This window comes from Orcinus orca, chromosome 1 (assembly GCF_937001465.1).
Source record: "Orcinus orca chromosome 1, mOrcOrc1.1, whole genome shotgun sequence".
In the NCBI taxonomy this organism is placed as follows: Eukaryota; Metazoa; Chordata; class Mammalia; order Artiodactyla; family Delphinidae; genus Orcinus; species Orcinus orca.
In genome coordinates, this window is record NC_064559.1 from 174,378,585 (window position 1) to 174,400,178 (window position 21,594).

Consider the following 21,594-nt stretch of genomic DNA (forward strand, 5'->3'; position numbering starts at 1 on the left):
AGCCTGTGCCAAGACGGGGCCACATCCTCAGGAAGAGAAGAGACAGGAAGAGACAGGGACTGGGCTACAGCCTCAGCCTCAGGCCCAGCCTCATCTCTAAAGGAGAAGGGCGAGGTCCTGCATGGCCAAAGGGTGCTCACTGGTCCTTGGGCACCATCCCTGGACACCCCTTCATCCCACTTCCTTGGGCAGCTGCTGGGCCTTTGCCACGAGTGCCTCCAAGCCCTGTGTGCACCCACAGCGGGTCATGTGGTCCAGCATGGGGAGAGGCCCTGGGTGGAACAACTGAGGAAACTGGGGGGTGAATATCACACAGAAGAGAAAACTCAGCAGGACATTCAGAAAGCAAGGCCGTCCAAGGCAGGCGGGTGGCCTGAATAGACTACCCTCCAACCTCTACACAGGAAACAGAGGCCCAGAAAAGGCCAGGGCTTGCCCGGGGCCACAGAGCAAGGCCAGACAGGAACCGGGCTCCCAGGGTCCCAGGCAGAGCCCGCCGCTCACGCTGCACCTCCAGTTCAGTTAGACAGGTGCAGTATTGGTTCCACAACAACTCTGAGCCTGGCTCTGCCCGTGCCAAGTCCTGCTCAGGGAGCTCCATCTGGGTGTCCCTGGGTGGCCAAGAAGGGTCAAGAGAGGGAGGGGCTGAGTGATCAGGCGAGGCTTCCTGGCGAGGGTGCGTATGGATGGGTTCTGAAGAGTGAACAGGCTTTCCCCAGAAGGCCTGATCAGCAAGAGCAGACGGGTGGGAAGGGGCACAGTGAGTGCGGGAGGTGCCACGTGGTCCAGTTTGGTTGGATGTCCCAGAACAGTGTGAATAGATGTCTTCTGTGTGCACACCACCCCCACCCCCCAGGCCAGGCCTGACGAGGAGGAGGCAGGTTTCAGCTCAAATGAGGAAGAACTTCCGGGTCAGACCTGGAGCAGGCTGCCCAGCAAGGTAATGAGCTTCCCGTCCCTGCGGGTTTGTGGCAGGGGCTGGGTGTTAGTGACTTCTGCCCAAATGGGGACTGAACTGGAGGGCCCCTGAGGATGTCTGTTCTGAGAACCTGTAGCAGGAATCCCCAGGCCATCCACACACCAGGCCCTCCAGTAGGCCACCGCCAGCCCACACTTGTCCATTCGCTTGGGCTTAGTGGGATCCTGGCAGCTAGAACAGGAGAAAGGGAGAGGAAGAGACAGGCAGAAAGACTCCTTTTGCAGGTCTGGCTACTCCAGGTCCTGCCTGTATACCTGGAGCTTCCACCCAGTGCAGTCAGGGGCTTCAGTCCAAGCCCAACTTAAACACAGGGACTGAGGCCCAGAGAGGGACTTCTCCCATGTCCCACAGTCCGACAGGTAGGTCGGGGCTTGCTGGCGGCACAGTCTCTCTCTAAGTGGCTTACCAAGAGCAGACTGAAGGTAAGTCTGAATGAGGCAAGCCTCTCGGGCATCTTGTCGGCCCTGCCTCCAGAGGGTCCGTGTATGCTGGGGAGGGACCCCAGGGCCGAGGATGCCCTGCACCTGCTAAAAGAACCCAAACTCCCTTTCATCTCTCCCATGTTGTCAAGCATCCACCTCAGCCTAGCCTACCTTGTTCCTGAGGCACTAGGGCTCCTGTTTCTTGGAGCTCTCTCCTCCGGGAAAATCTTAAGGTAAAAAAGTGTTCCCGCCCTCCTGGCTGCCCAGCACATCTGTGTGGAGGCGAGGGATGGATGGGCTGAACTCTGAAGGACCCAGGCTTCCAGGTCTGCAGCCGCTCAGGTGGGGACGGCAACAAAGAGCAGCTTTGTAAGCACATGCTCACACTCACACGCACCCGCACACGCCCCACACGAGCTCTTTCCAAGAATGGCTCTTCAAACCTGGTTGCCAAGATAAAGGAACCACTGGGCAGTCAGTCCCCAGGAGGAAATATCGCTCCCGTGGCCTTTGTTGTTCAAAGGGCTTTGCAAAATCTCCAGAATCCTCTGGGAAAGGATCCCAGGCTGGGGTGGCGAGTTCCCCACAGCTGGGGACTTAGGTGAGGATGGCACGGCCTCCCCAGCCTGGCAGGGGGAGGAGCACCCCAGGGGGCCAGGCTTAGAATCAGCAGCAGCTGTGGCAGCGGTTTAATCCTCCGCTTCCATTATTAGCTCACTGGATTCCCACGGGCTGGGGGGTAGACAGAGATCTCCCCGTTTTACAGATGATAAAACAGAGGTTCACAGAAGCCTAGCAGCTTATTAAAACAGCCCCACAGTGAGTCACTGCTAGAAATGAAATTGACTTGGTACCAGTGACAGACTTAGCTCAGCCCTGCCCCGAATTGAGCTCTGCCCTGGCCCCATTCTGAGCCCCAACTCTGACCTCTAATTGAGCTGTGATTTGCCCTAGACTGAGCCCTACCCCTGGCCCCAAATGATCCCTGATTCCAGCCACACACAAAGCTTTGACCCTGGCCCCATTCTGAGCCCCACCTCTGTCCCCTAAGCGACGTGCCCCGGGCTGATCCCTGATTCTAGCCTCAGACTTATTCCTGGCCCTGTTCCAGACCAATCCCTGATCCTTGCCTCAGATTGCCTCTCCTGTTAACTGTAAACCTCATGAGGTTAGAGACCTGTGCTCCTCATTCACTGCGGCTACTTCACATTTATGTATGTGTGATTATTCGAGTAATCTCTGTTTTACCCACTAGACAATCATAGGGCCAGTCTAGTTTTGTTCGCCAGCACTTATAAGAATGTAATCATAGCAATAATAACAAGTATTTATTGAGTATTTACTAAATGCCAGGCTTTGTGCTAAATGTTTTACAGATGTTATTTAAACCTCACAAAGAACCCCGAAGTCAGTGTTATCATTAGGCTGTTTTACAGATGAGGACGCTGAACCCCAAGATCGCACTAGGAGGAGGTATATAGAAGTGTAGTATATGCTTAGTAGTTCCCTCCACCCATCACACTCAGCTGCCTGGTGAGGGATGGGGGTGGACAGGGAAGGCTCAGCTGTAAGACGAAGCGGAGGCATTCAGGCAGGTGGGAGAAGTTGAGAGCTTTCTGGAGACTCGGAGTTTCTAAAGCCTCAGCAGGGCCGAGTGAGTCAGACTGAGGGAGATTGTGATGAGGGCGTGAGAGCCGCTCCACAATTGGTGGAGTCCGGGGCAATATGAAAATGCAGGGTCCTTTGTTTAAAAGTTAAGGATTTGGGGGCTTCCCTGGTGGCGCAGTGGTTGAGAGTCCGCCTGCCGATGCAGGGGACACGGGTTCGTGCCCCGGTCCGGGAGGATCCCACATGCCGCGGAGCGGCTGGGCCCGTGAGCCATGGCCGCTGGGCCTGCGCGTCTGGAGCCTGTGCTCCGCAACGGGAGAGGCCACAGCAGTGAGAGGCCCGCGTACCGCAAAAAAAAAAAAAAAAAGTTAAGGATTTTGAAATGGAGACATCAGAACAATACAGGGCTTGAGCCCAGGGGCCTATGTCTCCCCAGGGTGTCCTCAAGAGAGCAGATGGTGTGTGAGGATGGATGCATGGAGTCAGGGAACAAGGGTGTTAAACGGCAGCTCGGGCCCGGGTCTGACTCTCGTGTGGGTATCTGGGCAGTGTCTTCAGCAGGCCCAGGGCAGCAATCGTGGAGTATCTCCAAGCACCAAGCTGGCAGTGTGGCTTGGAGGCCTGTGTGTAGGGGGGAGTTGGAGCCACTATCCCAGCGTTGGGGGGATGCTGTCTGGAGTGTAAGCCAGGAAGAGTGCACATCTGGGAGTGGGGCAAGTGTGCAACCTCCAGGCGAGGCTGAGGGCTTGTATGGGTGGTGTGTGCAAGCGTAGCAGAGACAGACACACAGACACCCTGAGACTGTGTGGTGCAATACAGAAGTCAGCACATCCCGTGTGTATCACACAGAGGATACGTGTGTGAGTGTGTGTGTGGTTGTGAGCGGGGGAGGGTACAAGTGTCCCTGGGAGTTGGGAGTGTGTGTGTGACTGTGGGTGAGAATGTATGCAGATCCCCACCTGACCTCCTGGGGCTGGCCCTGTCCCCGTTAGGAGGGGATCCCAGGGGGAGATGTCTCCCAGCCTGCCAGCCCCCAGGCCTTGGAGGGGCCAGGTCCCCTCTGGGAGACCTTCCTGCCTGCATAGGGTGAGCAGAGCTGCACAGCCGCCTCCTAGGCTGCCCGGGTGATCCTGGGCCAGTGGTGTCAGGTTCCTGGTGCCGGGCCCTCCCTCTGCAGCCCTCTGAGGGCCTTTGTTGGAAGTTCAGACAAACTTGTCAGGGGGGTGGGCAGGAGGCTGCCTCCTAATCGGCTTTCCCAGAAGGGAGCAGAGAATGAGAGATGGGGTGGGGTGGGGGTGGGGGAGCTCCAGGCCCGGCAGCTCTGTGGGAAACGGGGGAGGGGCGGACCCCACCCCACCCCGCCCTAAAGGGGTCCATCCCCCAGGACCCTCTCAGATGGTGCCCCTTCCACAGGGCCCCCAAAGAACCCTGGACCGAAGGAAAACACGGGCCAAGGTCTAAGGAAATGAGGATTCAGGGAGAAGCTCCAGGGAGCCCCCATGCCTTTCTCATCGCACCCACCGTGGGCTGTCTGAGCACCTACTGCGTGCCGGGCACAGGCCACTCAGCCCCTCGGCCTCCTCCAGACCCTTCTCCTCTTGGTCTCACCTAAGCCTCCCAGGAAGCAGGCTGGACATAGTTAATGATTCCCAGCCAACAGAAAAGGAAACTGAGGACTAGAAAGGGGCAGTTATTTGCCCAAAGTCACCAGCAAGCCAGGAGCAGCTTGTCCCAACTCCATAACAGAATTTTCTTTGCTTTGTAGTCAGTGTTTCCCTGAGGTCCCATCCTCAGAGTCCCCTGTGTGATCTTACTTAGTGACGTGGTTTCATTCTCTATCTCTGTTGACAACCACCAAGGTGAAGTGCATGGATTCTGAGGTTAGCCAGGTTCATACCTTGGTTTGCCCAATACTTAGCTGTGTGGTCATGGGCAAGTTATTTAACCTCTCTGCGCCTCAGTTTCTCTATCTGTTAAATGGGGATAATAATACCACATAGAGTTATGTGAGTATTAAATGACAATATCTGTGAGGTGCCAGTCACGGAGAAAGTGTTACGTAAGTACTTATTAAATAAAGTCTAAGCAGCGCAGACAGACCCCTCTTTTGTGCCCTGATCTAGTACATCCCAACATCTTCCCTTGAATAAATTAAAGGTGCCCCAAAGACCAGTCTAACTCGGGCTCATTCCCCTCACCCCAGCCCAAGGGTCCCCATCCACCAAGCCAGAGACTCAGGAGCACCCTTGACCCCTCCTAAACCTGCAGTAACCATAGTAATTCGACTTCCTTCCTCCCACCCCTCCTCCCCTAGTCCACATTGATGTCACCCTCCTCCCACCAGGATGTGACAGTGGCCTCCTCTCTGGTTTCCTTACCTCCTCCTGAGCCACCATGCAGCAAAGGTATGGGGGGTTGGGATTTTCTAAGATGCAAATCTGATCACCCCACTCCCCCACTGGGTGGGAATAGCTCCCAACGCCCCTTGGGCTTGAGTCCGAGCTCCCAGCTTTCCTTTCCCTCCTCAGCCCCTGACACTACCCCGCACCGTTCTCAAGCCCCACCTGGACAGGCCCTGGCTCCCCCAGGGCTCGGGGCTCACCAGCTGGCGGTCCTGCAGCTCTGTGTGTGCTGTGCCTCCCAGGATACTCTTCTCTCTTGCCCTCCTGGTGAACACTGGACCTATGGGACTCAGCTCAAAAGTCTCCCTCCCAAGGGGCCTTCCTGACCTCCCTGGGCTGAGCTAGGGACCCCTCCTCTGAACTCCCATGGTTCTCTATTTTTTGAACCCCAAATAACCCTGTTTTGTACTGTCTTAAGAAAAGGGACCATGTTTTCCTTACTCGTTTCTATGTGCCCAGCACAGGGCCAGGCATACAGCAGGTGCTCAGTAAGTGCTGAGTGCATGAGTGATTTGAACTGCAGAGTTCCCAGGGTGCCCTCTCCACCAGGGAAGGTGTATACCTGGGGCAGAGGTATGTAGGGGCAGGCAGGGCTCCGGTCCAGGAGGGGCAGTAGGAGATTTGGGGCAGACATTTGATCAGCCAGCCCCTCCCAGGGAGGTGGGAAGGCAAGGTGAAGGGGGTGCTCCCCGCCCTGATCCTCAGCCCCACTGGGGAGAGAGGAATGTGCCTCCTAGGGTCCAGCTTCGACCTGGGAAATGGGGGGGTCAGGGCCCCACGGGTCCCTCTGGCCTGAGGCGCCTTCCCTGGGAAGCCCAGCAAGCAGCTCCCTGCACACCAGTCAGGTCTGCTGGTGTTCTCCTTCCAGGAAACCCCCGGAGGGGACTCTCACCCCCAAACCCCAACCCCGAGCCTGCACCACCCCTTCTGGCTCAGGGGCCCTGTGCAGACCCTCTGTGCAGAACCCCAGGGAAGGGCCGTGACGGCTGAGTAGGGGGAATTGCCAGGTCTTTTTCTTAAAAGGAGGAGCTTCATACATCTCCAATCCATCCGGCACCGCAGCAGAGTCCCTCCTCCTCCTCTGCTTCCTCACCTCTGAGGACAAAGGGCTCCCTCCCTCCCAAAGCTGCCTATCCCACTGGAGAATCCCATTGGAGAACAGCTCTGGCTTTAGATCCAGTGTGCCCTCCTGTCATTCCCACAGAACCCCCGCCCCTCTCTGTCCGACATACCCATCCCCCAGACTACCCCAATACCCTCAGCTGGCCCTAGCCCCCAGCTGCCCTGCCACACGGGCCTGGGCGAGGACCAAGCCGCCCAGAGAAGACAGTGGAACCCTTCCCCGCCCTGGTCCCTCTGCTCCCCATGACCTCCCCAGAGTGGCACACCAGCCACAGACTGGTGAGGGCCCTGGAGGGAGCTAGACCACCGTGACCACTGGCCACAGCGCTGGATCACCGTGAGCAGACCTTGAGGCGGACGACATCTGCTCAGCCCTCCATGGGCATCTCTGGGAATGAACCTGGACCGAGGGCTGTGCTGCCAGATTCTCTTTTATTAGCCAAGTAGGACAAAGAACAGGTCACAACGTCACAGGAAGTCAGACAGACAGACGGAGGGATACACGGGACAGAGTGTCATGCTGTACTACGCAGGGGGTGGAGCTGGGGAGGGGCATTTGAGTCTTGTTTTTTCAACTAACAGAATAAATAAATACGGTACACAGTGGTTTTGCCACGGGCTGGCACGACCTCTAAGCACAAAAGGTCACAAAACAGCTGGTTTGGAAAGCAGTCTGTACAGCCCGCTGCTGCGGAGTCGGGGTGGGGGCCCAGGCCCCTGGATCATGCTCTGGGGAAGTGAGGAAGCAGGGAAATGGAGACCTCGAACAGGAGGGAGAGGAGAGGAATGAGGCCTTCCTGGAAGGAACAGTCAGAGCCTCTGGCTCTCAGCCTTGCAATGACCAGGCCAACCTGGGCGAGACTTCAGCCTCAGTCTCAGGTGTGGTGGGCCCACCCCAAGCTGATAGGAGATGCAGGGTACGGCTTACAAGTACTCTCCCCTCTTGCTCTCTAGCTGCTTTCAGTCACTGAGGCTGGTCCCCTAAGCTACGTTGAGACTTGCCCGGGGAAGGGGACCACATATACTTTCCTTGCCTTCTCTGGGCTGGTGGAATTGGGTCAATTGAATGAGGAAGTATTGACAAAGCTCTGAGGGAAGCTGGGCTGAGCCAGAGGTGGGCCTGGTTCTGCCATAATAGAACATGACTCCGGGGTGGACTTGCTCCTTGGGAAGTCAGGGGAGGCTTCCTGGAGGAGGTGGTAATGTCTAGAGCTATTGGATTCCAAGGTCCAGTGACAGTCATTTGCCTCCAGGGACAGGCAAAAAGCTTCAGTCCCCATGCCTGGGCTAGATGAGATTGCTTTCATTTCGGAAACAGAACTTCCTGGAGCTGATCCCAGAGCATAAACCAGAAATCCCTATTGTCTCCTAGAGTCTCTGCTACCCTCCTGTCTCCCTGCCCAAGTCTCTCCTCTGATCTCCTGTGGCTGTTGGATTCACCTTCCAAATCTCAGATACCTGATCCTGGCTCAACTGATCCCCCTGTTCAGAAACCCTCACCTGCCTGCCTTGGTCCCTGCCACATCCAGGTGAGATACTGGATTCAGGACCCTCAGCCCCACCTCTCATGAAGCCAGCCACCATTTCCCCATCATCCACAAAGTCTCACTCCACTGCTTTGTTCAAACAGCTTTCTTGGCCCAAGCTACCATCCCCCTCACTTTGCTCCCATCCAAAGCCTTCTCCATCTGCCCTAGGCCAGACGAACTCCCCAAGGGTCATGGGCATCAACTACTCTGCAAAGCAATCCTGCCAGTAGACCCCCCTCTCTTACCACTGGGAGAGGAGGTAAGCCTTAGGAATCTTTACGCTGGTTTTCAGATCCAACTTCCCTAAGCAGGGTGTGGAGGCTTCAGTGGTGAGCTGCACAGGGTTGGGCATCATGACCCAGAATCTGTGCAAGCCATTTCCCTCCCCTTACCCTGAGCCCCTGAGACCATGTGAAGGCTTAGAGATGGGGGGACCACAGAAGCTGGACTAAAACTCAAGAACAACAGGATCCAATCCAGATTGTCTCAACTTGAAAGGACCCATTATACTTACTGGGGCAACTGAGATGCAGAGACTGGAGAGGAGAGGTTGTGCGTGTGACACCCACTGCTCCACAGCAAGGCAACAGTCATTTTCTAATTCATACATTGTGTTTTTGAGAGCCTTTTCGTGGTTGTTATTAATTTAACTAAAAACTTCTGCCCCGCAAGGTTGTAAGCACAGACGTGCAGAATGTTAGAGCCGGACAGGACATTACAGGCCATCTAATCCAGGTGGAGAAACGGGCCCAGAGAGGCTACGGGCTGACTCAAGGTCACTCCACCCGGAGAGGGAGTCTGCTGGGCTGGGTTCCCGGCCATAAGCAGGAGCATACCTTTCTGAGCCAGTGACTACCTGGACAGAGCCCTTACTTCGACAGTTGGCTCTGGGACAGGATGCCAGCAGAAGCCTGAGACTCCGCACTGCTGCATGGTTTGCGCTTACCGTGATCAGGAGCTGGAGTCCGACCTTCCCTCCTGGCTTAGCCACACCCCTGCCCTGCACACTAACTGCAGAACCTGGAGGCCCAGGGCGTGGGACCGCATTCCTCTGAAGACACTTCTCTGAGAGCACCCATTCCCTGCTGCCTCCCTCCACCCAGGGAAGTCTCACCGAAGAGAGGTCTGGAGCCCTGTGGTCAGGCCTGGATGAACGCCGTGGCAGCCGGAGATGCTGCCTTGCCGTTTTGCTGCCTGCCCCAGTCTGACTCCTGCCTCCACTCCCTTCCTCCTCAATCAGGGGTATGGGGGGGGCCTCAAAGCTAGAAAAGAGAGAGAAGAGAACATGCCCTTCTAGAATCTGGGCTGGTGGGGGGGGGTAATTTAGTGCCCCCTACTGCCTGAAGCTCCAGTGGTTCCAGGGTCTCCAGCGAGGACCGTATCACCTCTACTGGGGATGCAAAGAAACAGCTGCCTCAAGAGGGTGCCGGCGGGGAGGAGACAGGCAGGGAAGAAGCAAAAGGAGAGGAACAGGAAGAAGCAAAATTACTGAAACTAAAAAGCCACAACCCCAAACAAAGCATAGCTTGGGAATCGACAACACCAACACAGCCAGCGCCAAAGAAAGAAAGCGGGGGCAGGGAGGAGAGACATGGGGGAAGATCCAGAGTGGGGAAGACAGAGGCTGGGGAGAGACGGGGTGGGGAACTGGACAGAGACAGGGCGAGAGCGGGCAGGGAAGAAGGAAAGGGGAGACAGAGAGACAGAGAGAAGGGAAGGCCAGAGTGAGATGTGGAAGCTGCAGGTGGAGGCGGGAGCAGCAGAGGAGAAGAGATGGAGCAGGGCAGGGGGCCTGGGGCAGGCAGGTGCCTGAAAATATAGCTTTATATATCTCACATTCCACACACAAACTTACTAGGGACAGAAGGGGAGGAAGGGAGGGATGGGAGGAGGTGACGCTGAGGCAGGGATCTAGCCAGCGAGAGCCTCTCACTCCCCGAGGAAAGCTGGGGGCACCAGCCTCTCACCTCCTCCTCATTCAGCCTCCGTGGGATCCAAGCAGGGCCATGCAGAGGGCAGGGCGTAGGTGTGGGCTTCACCGAGGGCTGGAGCTTTGGTGGGGGGAGGGGGAGAGGGGCAGGAAGCAGGACTCCAAGGCTCCGGGATCCCTGGGCTCCTGGAGTTAACTCCCTGAGAGCCATACTGGGTTAACCATGGGGCTGGGCTGGGGGCACCCAAGAGCCCTGGCGGGTGGGAGGCCAGCAGTCAGTTGGGCAGCGTATCGAGTCCCAGGGAGGCCGCGTGCTGCTTGGCCCGAAGCCGCAGGTTCTCGATGCTCGTGGTTTTACTGTTCAGGGCAGCCGAGGCAGGTGCCAGGCCTGCGGGGGGTGCGGGCAGCAGTGGAGACCCCCATACGCCCTGGTGGGCAGCAGCGGCCGCTGACAGCGACTGGTAGTAGGACTGGCAGTGCAGTGAGCCCAGAGGGGCCATGTTGACGCCCAGGTAGGGCACGGCAGCGGCGGCAGCCGCAGCAGCAGCAGGGGCCGGGCCCCCCACTTCGAAGGAAGAGTAGTGCACCAGGTTGTTGGTGGCGGCCATGTGCTGGCGGAATTGCTCCTGCAGACGGAAGAGGCTCAGCGGGGATGAGGAGTAAGAGTGGGAGGGGCCCAGGAGGCCGCCCCCGGGGGCTGCAGGGGCCAGGGCCAGGCTGCCCGGGGAATCTGCAAGCAGAGAACCAAGAATCGAGGACTCAGGACAGGGCACAGGTCTGCCAGGAGGGCTCCCTCGGCCTTGCCACCCCCTTGGAGCTGCAGACAAGACAAGGCTTTGGCTGAAACCATATCCACCCACGTCAGCCAGGGCTGAGCATCCCCCAGGATCCTGGGAGGGAGGGACCCAAGCTTCCTGGAGGAGCACCAGACTCTGGAAGGCCCCCAAGTCTGACTTCTTAGGGAGACTCCTTTTCTTTTTTCCTTTTTTTTGTTTTTGGTTGTTGTTTGGTTTTGGTGGGACAAAAGAGTTTTATTTACTCTTGAAATCATCACAACAGAATCACAGATTGACACGGGGGATGGCTGAGCCACAAGCAAGTCAGGCAGTACAGAAATGTCCCACCCAAAGACTCCTTTTCTTCTCAAGGGCGGTCACCTCCCCTTCCCCTCTCCTGTCTGTGGCTCCCCTTCCCCTCCAGCTCTCAGCTCACAGCCCCATCCACTCCCTGCCCGAGCCCAGGGTTTGTATCTGAACTATGCCTCCTGCCAGAGCTCTGTTCCGTCAAAAACACAGCTCTGAGTCTCTGCTGCATGTGGGACTCTCTGGTACCCATATGGTACTCACCCAGTATGCACTGGTACATCTGTACTGGTTGTTAAAATACTGGAAAATTTCCATAATGGTTGATAAATAGCTTTTGCCCTGAGCTCCTCAAGTACCCCTCCCCTGCCACACAGCCTCTCCCCCGACCCCCTGAATTCCCTGGACCCTTCCAGGATTCAGCAACTAAAGGGTGACCACCTGGAACAGGCCTGCTATGGCCAAGTCCTTTCTCTGGGTCAGGTCCAGTGCCACCAAGGCTAACTCTATCACTGCTCTGACCCCCCTCGCCAGCCAGGCCCGCGTGCGACTAGACCTGCTTGTTCTCCCTCGGCTGGGCCCCGGCCCACCACAGCTGCTGCTGGGCCTCACCTGCCTTGGGGCTGCCCCTCTTGCAGCCCAGCCCCTTGCTCTCAGCCCCAGGGCTCTTCTCAGTTTTGGAATCCGCAGCCCCTGCCCGGGGGTCTTCCTCCCGGTCTGGCTGGTCTTCGGGGGCTGACTCGCTGGCCGACTGCTCGGATAGGCTCAGGTGAAGCTCAGCAGGGGGGTCGCCGCTGGGCAGGCTGGGGGGCTGGTCGGCCTCCAGCGGGGTGTCTGGAGTCGGGGCCTCAGTCTTTCCTTCCCCGTGGGAGCCCTCAGCCTCCTTCTGCTTCTGGAGCTGCTCTTTCTGCAGGCTGCGCTGCTTCTTCCGGAACTTGGCCCTGCGGTTCTTGAACCACACCTGGGAACAGGGCGAGGAGAGCAGGAGTGGGGGGGGAAGCAGCAGAGCTGAGGGGCAGGGTGCTCCCGGAGGGAGTGTGAGTGGCAAGGTTGCCCCCGCCCTGTAGCAAACACACACCCACAATCCTTTCCAACCCGCCCTCCCTGTCGCTGAAGGCATTCGTGGAGACACCAGTTGCAGTGTGGCACCGAGGGCTAAAGTGCTGGCTCCTGGACAGCAGGAAGCCAGATCGATGGGCTGGTGCTTGCCTGCAAGGTCTAGCTAGAGGAGCTGGGTCCTACCTGTACCCGGGCCTCAGGTAGGTTGGTGCACATGGCCAGCCTCTCACGCATCACCACATCCGGGTAGTGAGTCTTCTGGAAGGTCTTTTCCAGGGCCTCGAGCTGCTGAGCCGTGAACGCCGTGCGGCTGCGACGCTGTTTGCGGTGCTGGGAGCCATAGCGGGCCTCCAAGATGATGTCTTGAAATGTACAGCCGTTGGAGGGCAAGGAGAGGGGGCCCATTTAATTATGGGAAATAGATTTTGAATCTTACCCTGCTCTGACCCACTGTGGTCCTGCCAGAGCTAGACCCTGGTCCTTTCCCCCTTGGAAATCACCCATCTCCTCTCCACGTGGCTGGATTTTCAAGATCGCTCCACCCCATCATTCACTATCAGGACCACTGAGGTCTAACTCATCTCTATGAATGGCTGTCAGGAATATGACTGAGGGGGATCTTCCTTATTTGGTTTGGGATGGGTGGGTAGGTAGGTGGGTGGGCATTGCCCTAAAATCCTTAAAGTCCCAGAATAATAAGGGTATAATATTCTGAGAGTACATGATGCTAATAATTTGGAAGTCCATGTCACAAAGCTTCTAATAGCCTATGACCCTTAGATTCTAGATACCAACAAAATACTGTCCCGACCATGAGAAGCCAGGCCATGACTTATCTGCAAGGTACACTCAGGAGAGGTCTGACTGAGGAGATGAAATTCACTGGCACTTGATCCTATGTCCTCTGGGTATGAATCTCATCGTCCCAGTTGGCCTGTGAATCTCTGATGGCAGGACCTGAGGCTCCTGCTCTTATGTCTCCTCAACAGAAAGCCTGGCTCTGGCAGGGCCCTCAGAACACAGGAAAGCCTTGTTGCGTGTGGTCTTGACCCTTCTAGCTGCTTCCTCCAGGAGGGAAGGACAAAGAGAGCAGGTACTAACCACCACAGGCTTGGAGGGGAGACAGGCCTGGTGGACCACAGATTCCACAGTCCTGCCCACGTGCTGGGAACATGAACCTCCCAGCATAGATGTCTGTCTGGGGTTGCTGTCTAGCCTCCAACCCTTCTGCTTGACCAGTCCCTGGAGGATGGACAGTTAACCTCTCTCTCCCCGCCTACCAACACCCATAAGTGGACCCTGGACTATCTATGCTGAAGGGAACCCGAGCTGTGTCAGCCTCTGCACAGGGCTGCCAAGGTCCTTCCCCTGCACTCCAGGGACTGGGGAGTCAACGCCACACTCTAAACGAGGAAGTAGGAGGCAACTGGGTATCCAGGAAGCCTCAGACTTTGGGCTGCTCCTTTTTCAGTGTAAAGAGGGAGCCCTGAACCTCTTACAAACTGGTACTGATCCCAGCCTGGACCGAGCCCTGAGCTCATGCTGGTCACGCTGCGGGAGGGGAAGGAGTGAGGACCCCTCTCAGTAGAACACTGGGTGTGGGAGCAGCAGCTCAGCCTTCTGCTGCTGGCTTCAGGGACTACAAAGGTGGGAGGTAGTCACAGCCTGGGACGCCAGGCTCTCTGTACCGTCAGCAAAACCTCCTGCTGGAAGGCGAGGCCTCCATACAAAGGCCCGCCTGGAGCTCATATCCCTCCTTCTCAAGATTAGAGAATTGGTGGGAGCACTGAATACTCCACTTCCTCTGTCCCCACCAGCAGAGGTGAGCCTCTGTCCCTGACTCTTCCTCTCTGAGCCCTGGAACATGGTAAGGATCAAATGTCACCACCAGCTTGGGCACAGGGAATTCACTCCAAACCAGAGAAGCAGCCACAGCCCGGGCAGGACTGCACCCACATCCCCATGCTGGACACTGATGACCCCAATGCTGATCTACAGAAGGAGACCAGGGGCTCCATTTTGCCCACTGAGCCCTTCCCAGAGCCTGGCAGCGTCTAAAGGAGTAGAAGCGGCCGCCTCACCCTCCCTGCCAGGCCGGAACCCCTACCCAGGCCTCGTATCCCAACCCATTTCTGTGCCTTTACTCACGCTAGTCCCCCTTCCTTGTCCTATTAAGGCCTGACTCCTGCTCCGTGGCCTCCAGGAAGCCCTCCCTGACTGCATCAGCTGATCATGCTTCTCTGGTCTGCCCCACCATTTGATCCTGGCCACATTCTTCCTGCCGTGCCCTCTCATGAGTCTCTGGGCACCTGGCCTCCCTGGGAGTGTCCTAAAGCTCTCTGAGGACCACCTGGCCCAGGGCCAGAGCAATTCACCAGCTGCTTGAGGTTTGGCCTGGGACAGGATGGGGCGGGTGGCTTCACCTCCCAGGAAATCACGTTCCCCACCTATGCCATCAAACCCTCCCATGCTCACTGAGGGGCTGCCAGGGCAGGGCAACAATCAGTTGAACTGGGAGAGGAGGGACCAGGCTGCAGCTCCCTCATGGGCACTTCCCCTGGGACCCGGGTAATAATTTCCTCTGAGCACCTACCAGTCCCTACTGAATACCTTGATTATGTTATCTCAAATAACATCCCAACCATCCTATGGGATGGGCACCACCATGTTCCCTTTTATAAAGGGGGAAGCTGAGGCTCAGAGAAGAGAGGTGAGTGGGCAGACCCTACAATGACTGCAAGTCTGTAACTTCAAAGCTCAGATTTTTAGCCATAATGTCACATTCTAATCTCCTACCCCAGCCCTGCCTAGAGTTAACCTCTCTGAGCCTCCATTTCCTTGTCCATACAATGGAGATAATAGCCTCCCTTTACTGGAGTTGAATGGTTAGACGCACAGAGAGAGAGAGCGCGCCTCACACAGTGCCTGGCATACAATCAGTGATCAAAACATGGGAGCTGTTACAGATGGGACTCCCTGGGCACTCCAGCCACTTCCTAGCTGGAATGCTCTCGGCTAGTCCCTTACCTCCTACCTCAGTCTCTCCACCTGTGAGAGAGGCTAATGAATCCCTCCCTCACAGGGTGGTTAAGGGAATCTGAAGGCATAGGGCAGCTCCAGGGCCCAGCACAGTGCTGGCAAACAAGGGTGCTCTGGACACTCGCACACAGATTTTGAATTGACATCTCCCTGTGTTACTAAGTGACCTGGGTCTTCCTGAGTCTCCCAGAGTAAACGTTCCCAGTACTCCCTCCTGTCTTCACCTTCCAGAGTCTCTTCCCCCAGGTCTCTCCTCCAGGCCCCCCAGCCCCCGTCCCCACAAACGGCCCTTACCAGCCAGGCGCTCGGCCAGGGTGAGCGCGTGCACCGAGGGCCGGTAGTCGGGGGCATGCTGGGCCTGCTGGGCCGCCTGCTGGTGCAGGTTGTACATGGCGCTGAGCGAGTTCATGGCGTGCAACGAGTACCCATTCACCCCGTAGTGCTGCATCGCGGCATGTGCCTGCAGACCAGGGAGAGGGAGGGGATGTGAGTGAGGCCATGCGGTCACATCTACCCTGGCGGAGACACCACCCAAGGTCCGCACCTTGGATGCCCACCTCACCCCTGAGAGATTCTGCTTCCCCATCGGAAAGTGGCCTGCCTTGCCCACAGCTAAGAGCAAGAGGGCTCCTGCATGTATTTATTCATTCACCCACTCATTCATTGATTCACGCAGCAGGACTTGTGTAGGGTTTAGTGCTCTGGGCTCTGGAGTCAGCCTGCCTGGGCTGGAATTGCCACCTGGGAGCTTTGTGGCTTTGAGTAAGTCACTTAACTTCTCTGACCCTCAGTTTCTCCATCTGCAAAATGGGGTTAGTAATAGTACTTATCTCATGTGGTTGCTGCATGGATTAAGAGAAACCTTTACAGTAGGGTCTGGCACGTAGCGTGTGCTCAAACATGTTAGTCATTGGGATTCATCAATCCGTTTGCTGCTTCATGCAGTCATCTCTTCATTTAATCACCCAGGCACTTACTCACTTGCACATCATTGTTTTGCTCACACACCTATTATTTCTTCAACAAACAGCCACTGAGGCTCACACGGGGCCAAGTCCAGAGCTGGCCTGGGAACACTGAGGCACTCGCTCTGATGATATCGTGGATTACAACCCTCATATGCTGCACAGCTTTAAGAACACTGTTGCTGTGACTGTCATACACACACTGCCATTGCCTCCCTCTGTTCTCACCGTATTCCCAAGAAGCAAGCAGGCCAAGAGCAATGAACCCCATTTACCGATGAGTCAACTGAGGCTTGGAGCAAGAGCAGTGACGTGTTGAGGCCACACAGCCTGTCCAGGGCCTGCTCTGCCCCACATTGCTTCAGCCTCATTCTTTGGTGGCCAACGCATCCGAGTGCACATCCCTTCTGCTGAGATGGCTCGCATCAGCATGAGGCTGCCGGGGCCCCACCAGCCCCAGGGCTCCTCCAGACCCTTGCAGTCCTCATCTGAGTGCCCACCATGTATCGGCCTGAAACGTCACTTTTGGAAAGTGGTCCATTTGATAAGAGGAAGGACGTGTCCAGATGTCTCAGCTCCCCACCCTCACTGAAGTGGACGCATCACCAAACATCCACAGCACATACGTGCACACACGGGCATACACACGGCTCATGCACAAAGACACATACGCAGACATTCTCAGCAAAGCATTCACATAAGCAGTCAGATTTGCACACAAATTCGTGAACATTCACAAACACAATGTCATTACCTCCACAGTTCCACACATAGATGTTCTTACAGATAGCCATCCACGCAGCAGATGTATCTACACACAAACGTGACACTCATACACATTCATGTATTACACATATTCATTCAACAAATATTCATTAAGCACCCACATACTAAGTACCAAAGTCCTTGCCTTCATGGAATTTACCTTCCAAGGGAGGAAGGCTATAAAACAACAAATAAACCTATGTAATAAAGTCAGACAGGAATAAGTGCTCTGAAGAAAAATAAGGCAGAGGCAGAGCATGACAGGAGGAAAGGTGAGGCTGTTTTAGAACGTGTGGTCAGGAAAGGGCACTGTGATATTTGAAGTAAGCCATGTGAATCTCAGGGGTCGGGGCGGGGCGGGAGTAGATTTTCCAGGCAGAGGAACAGCAAGGACAAAGGCCCTGAGGCATGAATAAGTTTGGTGTGTGTGTGAAACCGCAAGGAAACCAGAGTAGCTTGAGCACAGAGTGGGAGGGGGCGTGTGGGGGAGGGGAGGTGGGAGGGAGAGGAGGGGGTCCCGATCCCAGGGGGCTTCATGGCCCATTGTAAGGAGTTTGAATTCTATCCTGAGTGTGATGGGAAGCTCCTGGATGGTCTTGAATAGGTGAGGACCATGATGATTTGCTGTTAAAAGCTCACTTCAGCTGCTGTGTGGAGAACAGACTGCAGAGGGTCAAGAAGAGAAGCGAAGAGACCAGGCCAATGCATAAGCCCAGGCCAGCGACCGAGGTGCCTTCCACTAGGGTGGTACGGGTGGAGGGGGGAGAAGTGGTCAGAATCAGGACATAGTTTGAAGGTAGAAATGACATGACTGCTGATAGGTCAGTTATAAAATGTGAGGAAAAGAGGGCAAAAAAAAGAATACTCTAGTTTTTGGCCTGAGCCACTGAGTGAAGATGGGTCTTTTCCTGAATCGGGAGCTCTAGGGGAGAAGTGGCTCTGGGAAGTAGGAGGTGGGGAATGGAAATCACAGCTTTTTGGGGACATGGTAAGTGTGAAATATGGATCTGACTTCCAAGTAAGAATGTTAAGTTGGGGGGACTTCCCTGGCAGTCCAGTGGTTAAAACTCCGTGCTTCCATTGCAGGGGGCACGGGTTCGATCCCTGGTCGGGGAACTAAGATCCTGAAAGCCATATGGCCTGGCCAAAAAAAAAAAAGAAAAAAGAATGTTAAATTGGTAGCTGGATATATAAGTTGGAAACTGAGGGCTGGATTTACAGATTTCTGAGTCGACACTCACACATGACACCTACCAACAACACTTACTTACAGAATCCCACTCTGTGTACCATAAACGTGACCCCAAAGGCAGAGATCTAAGAGAAGAGAGTGATGGACACGGCGACATAAAGTGTTTAAGCATTTGTATAACAGAACGTACCATAAACAAATCTAAAAGGCAAACACAAAACCTGGGAAAATATTTACCATACATAACATAGCAAAATTGACTTAAAAAGTAGCACAAATAAAAATAAAATACCCATAACATATAAAGAGCTCTTATATAGAAACAAAAAGATGGTCACCTTAATAAAAGATGGGCTAAGTAAATGAAGAGACAACTTTGTTTGTTTGGTTGGTTGGTTTTGGCCGCACCGCACTGGTGGGATCTTCATTCCCCGACCAGTGACTGAATCCGGGCCCTTGGTGGTGAGAGCGTAGAGTGTTAACCACTGGCCACTAGGGAATTCTGGAGACAACTTATTAAGGAAGAAAAACAAATAGCCATCTGACATATGACCAAAAAATGCTCAGCCTTCCTTGTCACCAAAGAAATAAAAATAGAAACAATAAAATAATTTCACCAATCAGGTCAGCAAATATGAAGAAAAATTATTACCCAGGGTTATTGAGGGGCGTAGGAAATGGTCCTTCTCCTACCTCACTGACAAAAGAGCTCTTTACTCCCTGCATCAAAAGCCTTTAGAGAGAGCATCATTGGACTCAACAATTCCATTTCTAGAAATTTATCCTTCAAGTATGCAGAGATATGGATATAGGAATATTTATGACAGCTTTGCTTATGATGGCAAACAATTGGAACCCTCACTGCCCATCAAGAGAGGATTAGTCCAGCGAATGAGGGCAGAGTCGTGCCTGCAATGCAAGACGGTGCCACAGTTTAAAACAATGATGTGTATCTGTATGTGCTGATGCTCACAATATACTGTTGAGTGGAAGAAATAGGTAACAGTATGCATGATGTGATCCCATTTCTGTAATGTATGTATAAATATGCATAGGAAAAAAGTCCGGAAGGTTATACCCTGAAATGTTAACAGAGGTTATCTCTGGGAGATAGCAGATGGGATTACAGGTGATCTTCACGTTTATATTCCTTCTTTCTTTCCTTTTTGAGGGTGGGGGTGGGGGGAGGGTTATCTTTGTGTTCCAAGGGATGTGGGGATGGAGCCAGGCTCCAAAACGTGTCACAGGGGCCATGTGGGGAAGACGGAACAGAGCTTAGAAGTAATTTTATTCATCCCCCACCCCGGTTGGGCTGGAATGCCCCTCCCCACCAAACTCAGGGGCTTTGTGGCCTTAAAACTCCACTGTTGTTAATGTGGTAAGTGACATTTTAATTGACTTAATTATTGCTGACCTCACAGTTTTTGATGCACGACAAGTCTTTATTAACGGACGCCAGGAGCGGTGTGCCTCTCTCGGCCCCAAAACCGGCCCAGCCCACTGGCCCTCTGACGGCCTCCAGAACCTTCACAGTCTGGCGTCTGTCCACCCCTCCCCTCCAGCCTGATGCCCTCCCCTTCCCTGGTACCCAGCAATACCAGATTACCTGCCACTCCCACGTGTCACTTCCACGCCTTTGCTCCTGCTGGGCCTCCACCTGAAACATCATTGCCCTTCCTCCCCATGACCTGACAAGGCTACTCAGCTGACACCTACTCCTCAGAAGTGGGGCTCTCCCCACCCGCCCCTGAGAAGGCATCGCTCCCCTCTTCAGGCTGCATGTAACTAAGCTCAGGTCATAGAAATGATGGTAACAACAACAGCTACCATTTACTGAACACACTGAGCGAGGCACCACACAAAGCGCTTTACGTGGCTTCTCTCAATCCTAGCCCCGGACCAGAGGAGTGTGATGACACTTCTATCTCCCCCACCAGACTGAGCTCCTTGGGGGCAGAAAGTGTGTCTCATGCATTTCTGGATTCCCTACCTCAGCCCAGTCGCAGGGTCTGGCACAGAGGCAGCACTCAGGAGATGAGGATCGGATGAATGAATTAATAATAACAACTATTTGTTAAGTGCCCCAGATACATCAGACATCCCCATCCATCCTCCCAACGCCCTAGGAGGTAGGGACTGTTATTACCCCCATCTCACAGATGCGGAAACGGAAGGTGAGAATGATTGGATAATTTGTAAAAGGCCACGCAGCTAGGAAGTGGTAGAACGAGTTTCCACAGGTGAGGTGATATTCCTCCCACCAGCTGGTGCTTCCTAACCCCACTCACAGGTTCTTACTCCGGCATGTTCTGCTCCCTGACTTCTAGGATCTCTGGTTTGATCCAAGGCAATAGGACAACAGCAGAGAAAAAGCACCTTCCCCCAGTGTGTGTGCTCATACATGCACGTGTGTGCACATGTGAGCGTGTGTATGTTGTGAGCTGAGGCTGCAAGCCTGAATCCTCCCAGCTGAGCGCCTCTCTCCCCAGCCTCACACTCTCTTCCTTCTCCAGATGGACATCAGGGCCCCAGGTCTCCTCTGAGGCCACAGAGGGGCCCCTGACTGACGATGCTGCTTACCGTCCAAGCTGCACAGATGTGGAACCACACAGCCACAGGCCTGCAGCTCATTTCAGTGATCACGTGGGGCCATGTGTGTACGCAGCCCGACTGTGACCAGGCACACGACTGTGTATGCATCTGTGTTTAAGTGGGTGTCTGTGGTTATCTATATGTCTGTGGGCTGGTGTGTGTGAACGTGTGTGTGTGTATGACCAGAGGAACGTATGCTAAATGGTACCCTCAGAAGTCATGTGGCCCTGAACAGGGTCTGAGAGAGAAACACAAGGAAAGAAAGAAAAAAAAAAAAAAAAGCAAAGAGATGGAGTTGATGCCGAGAGCAAGACAGATCAACACAGAGAAAATAAATAGATTTGTTTTACCCATTTCGGGTTTCTGTACCACCTAGCACAGAGCCTGGTACACAGCCAGTGCTTAGTAAAGAATAAATCTTGCATGCATCAGAAAGACTCACCAGCTAAGAGATGGTAGGGGAGGCAGGGCCAGCACAGCCCAGTATGGTCCTCGGGCCCTGGTACCACCAGCTCCTCTCTCCGCAGGACTGTAAGTCTGGGACTGGGGGGAACCCTGCCCGGTAGGCACTTTTCCAGCCAAGGGGCAGCCCAGACCTGCCCCCCGGGGTCCTCAGCCAGGCCCAGCAGCTAGAGCCCCATCCACATCCAGTTCTGAGTGCTGTGGGTCCTACGGGGAGGCCAAGAGCCGCCCAGGCTGGAGTCCTGCAGGGCTAGTCGGAGCCTCTAAACAGGGCCCTGCAGCCCTGGCCCCAGGCCGGGCCGTGCATGGGCTCAGCCCACTGCACACTCCAAACAGAATCAATTATATATTTAAAAGGTGCCGCCCCGCAATTCCTGGCGAGCCAGGAGAGCCATCCATCATGGAGCGGCCGTGTTTCACAAGCTGTCGAATTGTGCTTACATTCG

At 55.0% G+C, this 21,594-nt stretch overlaps 1 protein-coding gene across 2 annotated transcripts; it reads right to left on the reverse strand.

Moving 5' to 3' along the window:
• Window positions 1–10,267: 10,267 nt before the first annotated feature.
• On the reverse strand, window positions 10,268–15,629 carry DMBX1 (diencephalon/mesencephalon homeobox 1). 2 transcript variants are annotated; one of them, XM_004285768.1, is made up of 4 exons: window positions 15,467–15,629; window positions 12,317–12,495; window positions 11,687–12,035; window positions 10,268–10,722 (listed from the first exon to the last, which is right to left on the reverse strand). In XM_004285768.1, exons 1-4 carry the CDS (start codon window positions 15,618–15,620, stop codon window positions 10,268–10,270), a joined length of 1,137 nt encoding a protein of 378 aa, XP_004285816.1. In that variant the 5' UTR covers window positions 15,621–15,629. The 2 variants fall into 2 exon arrangements, with proteins under 2 accessions (XP_004285816.1, XP_004285815.1); XM_004285767.1 differs by having other exon boundaries at window positions 12,317–12,512; window positions 15,469–15,620.
• Between the last annotated feature and the right edge of the window lie 5,965 nt (window positions 15,630–21,594).

Bases quoted from the DNA above. Each gene is read 5' to 3' on its own strand.
- DMBX1 (XM_004285767.1), bottom strand. From the start codon at position 15,620: ATGCAGCACTACGGGGTGAATGGGTACTCGTTGCACGCCATGAACTCG. The intron at 12,513-15,468 runs TGGTAAGGGCCG...CTTGCCCTCCAA, and splicing joins ACCCTGGCCGAGCGCCTGGC to CGGCTGTACATTTCAAGACA. The intron at 12,036-12,316 runs GTAGGACCCAGC...CCCTGTTCCCAG, and splicing joins TACCTGAGGCCCGGGTACAG to GTGTGGTTCAAGAACCGCAG.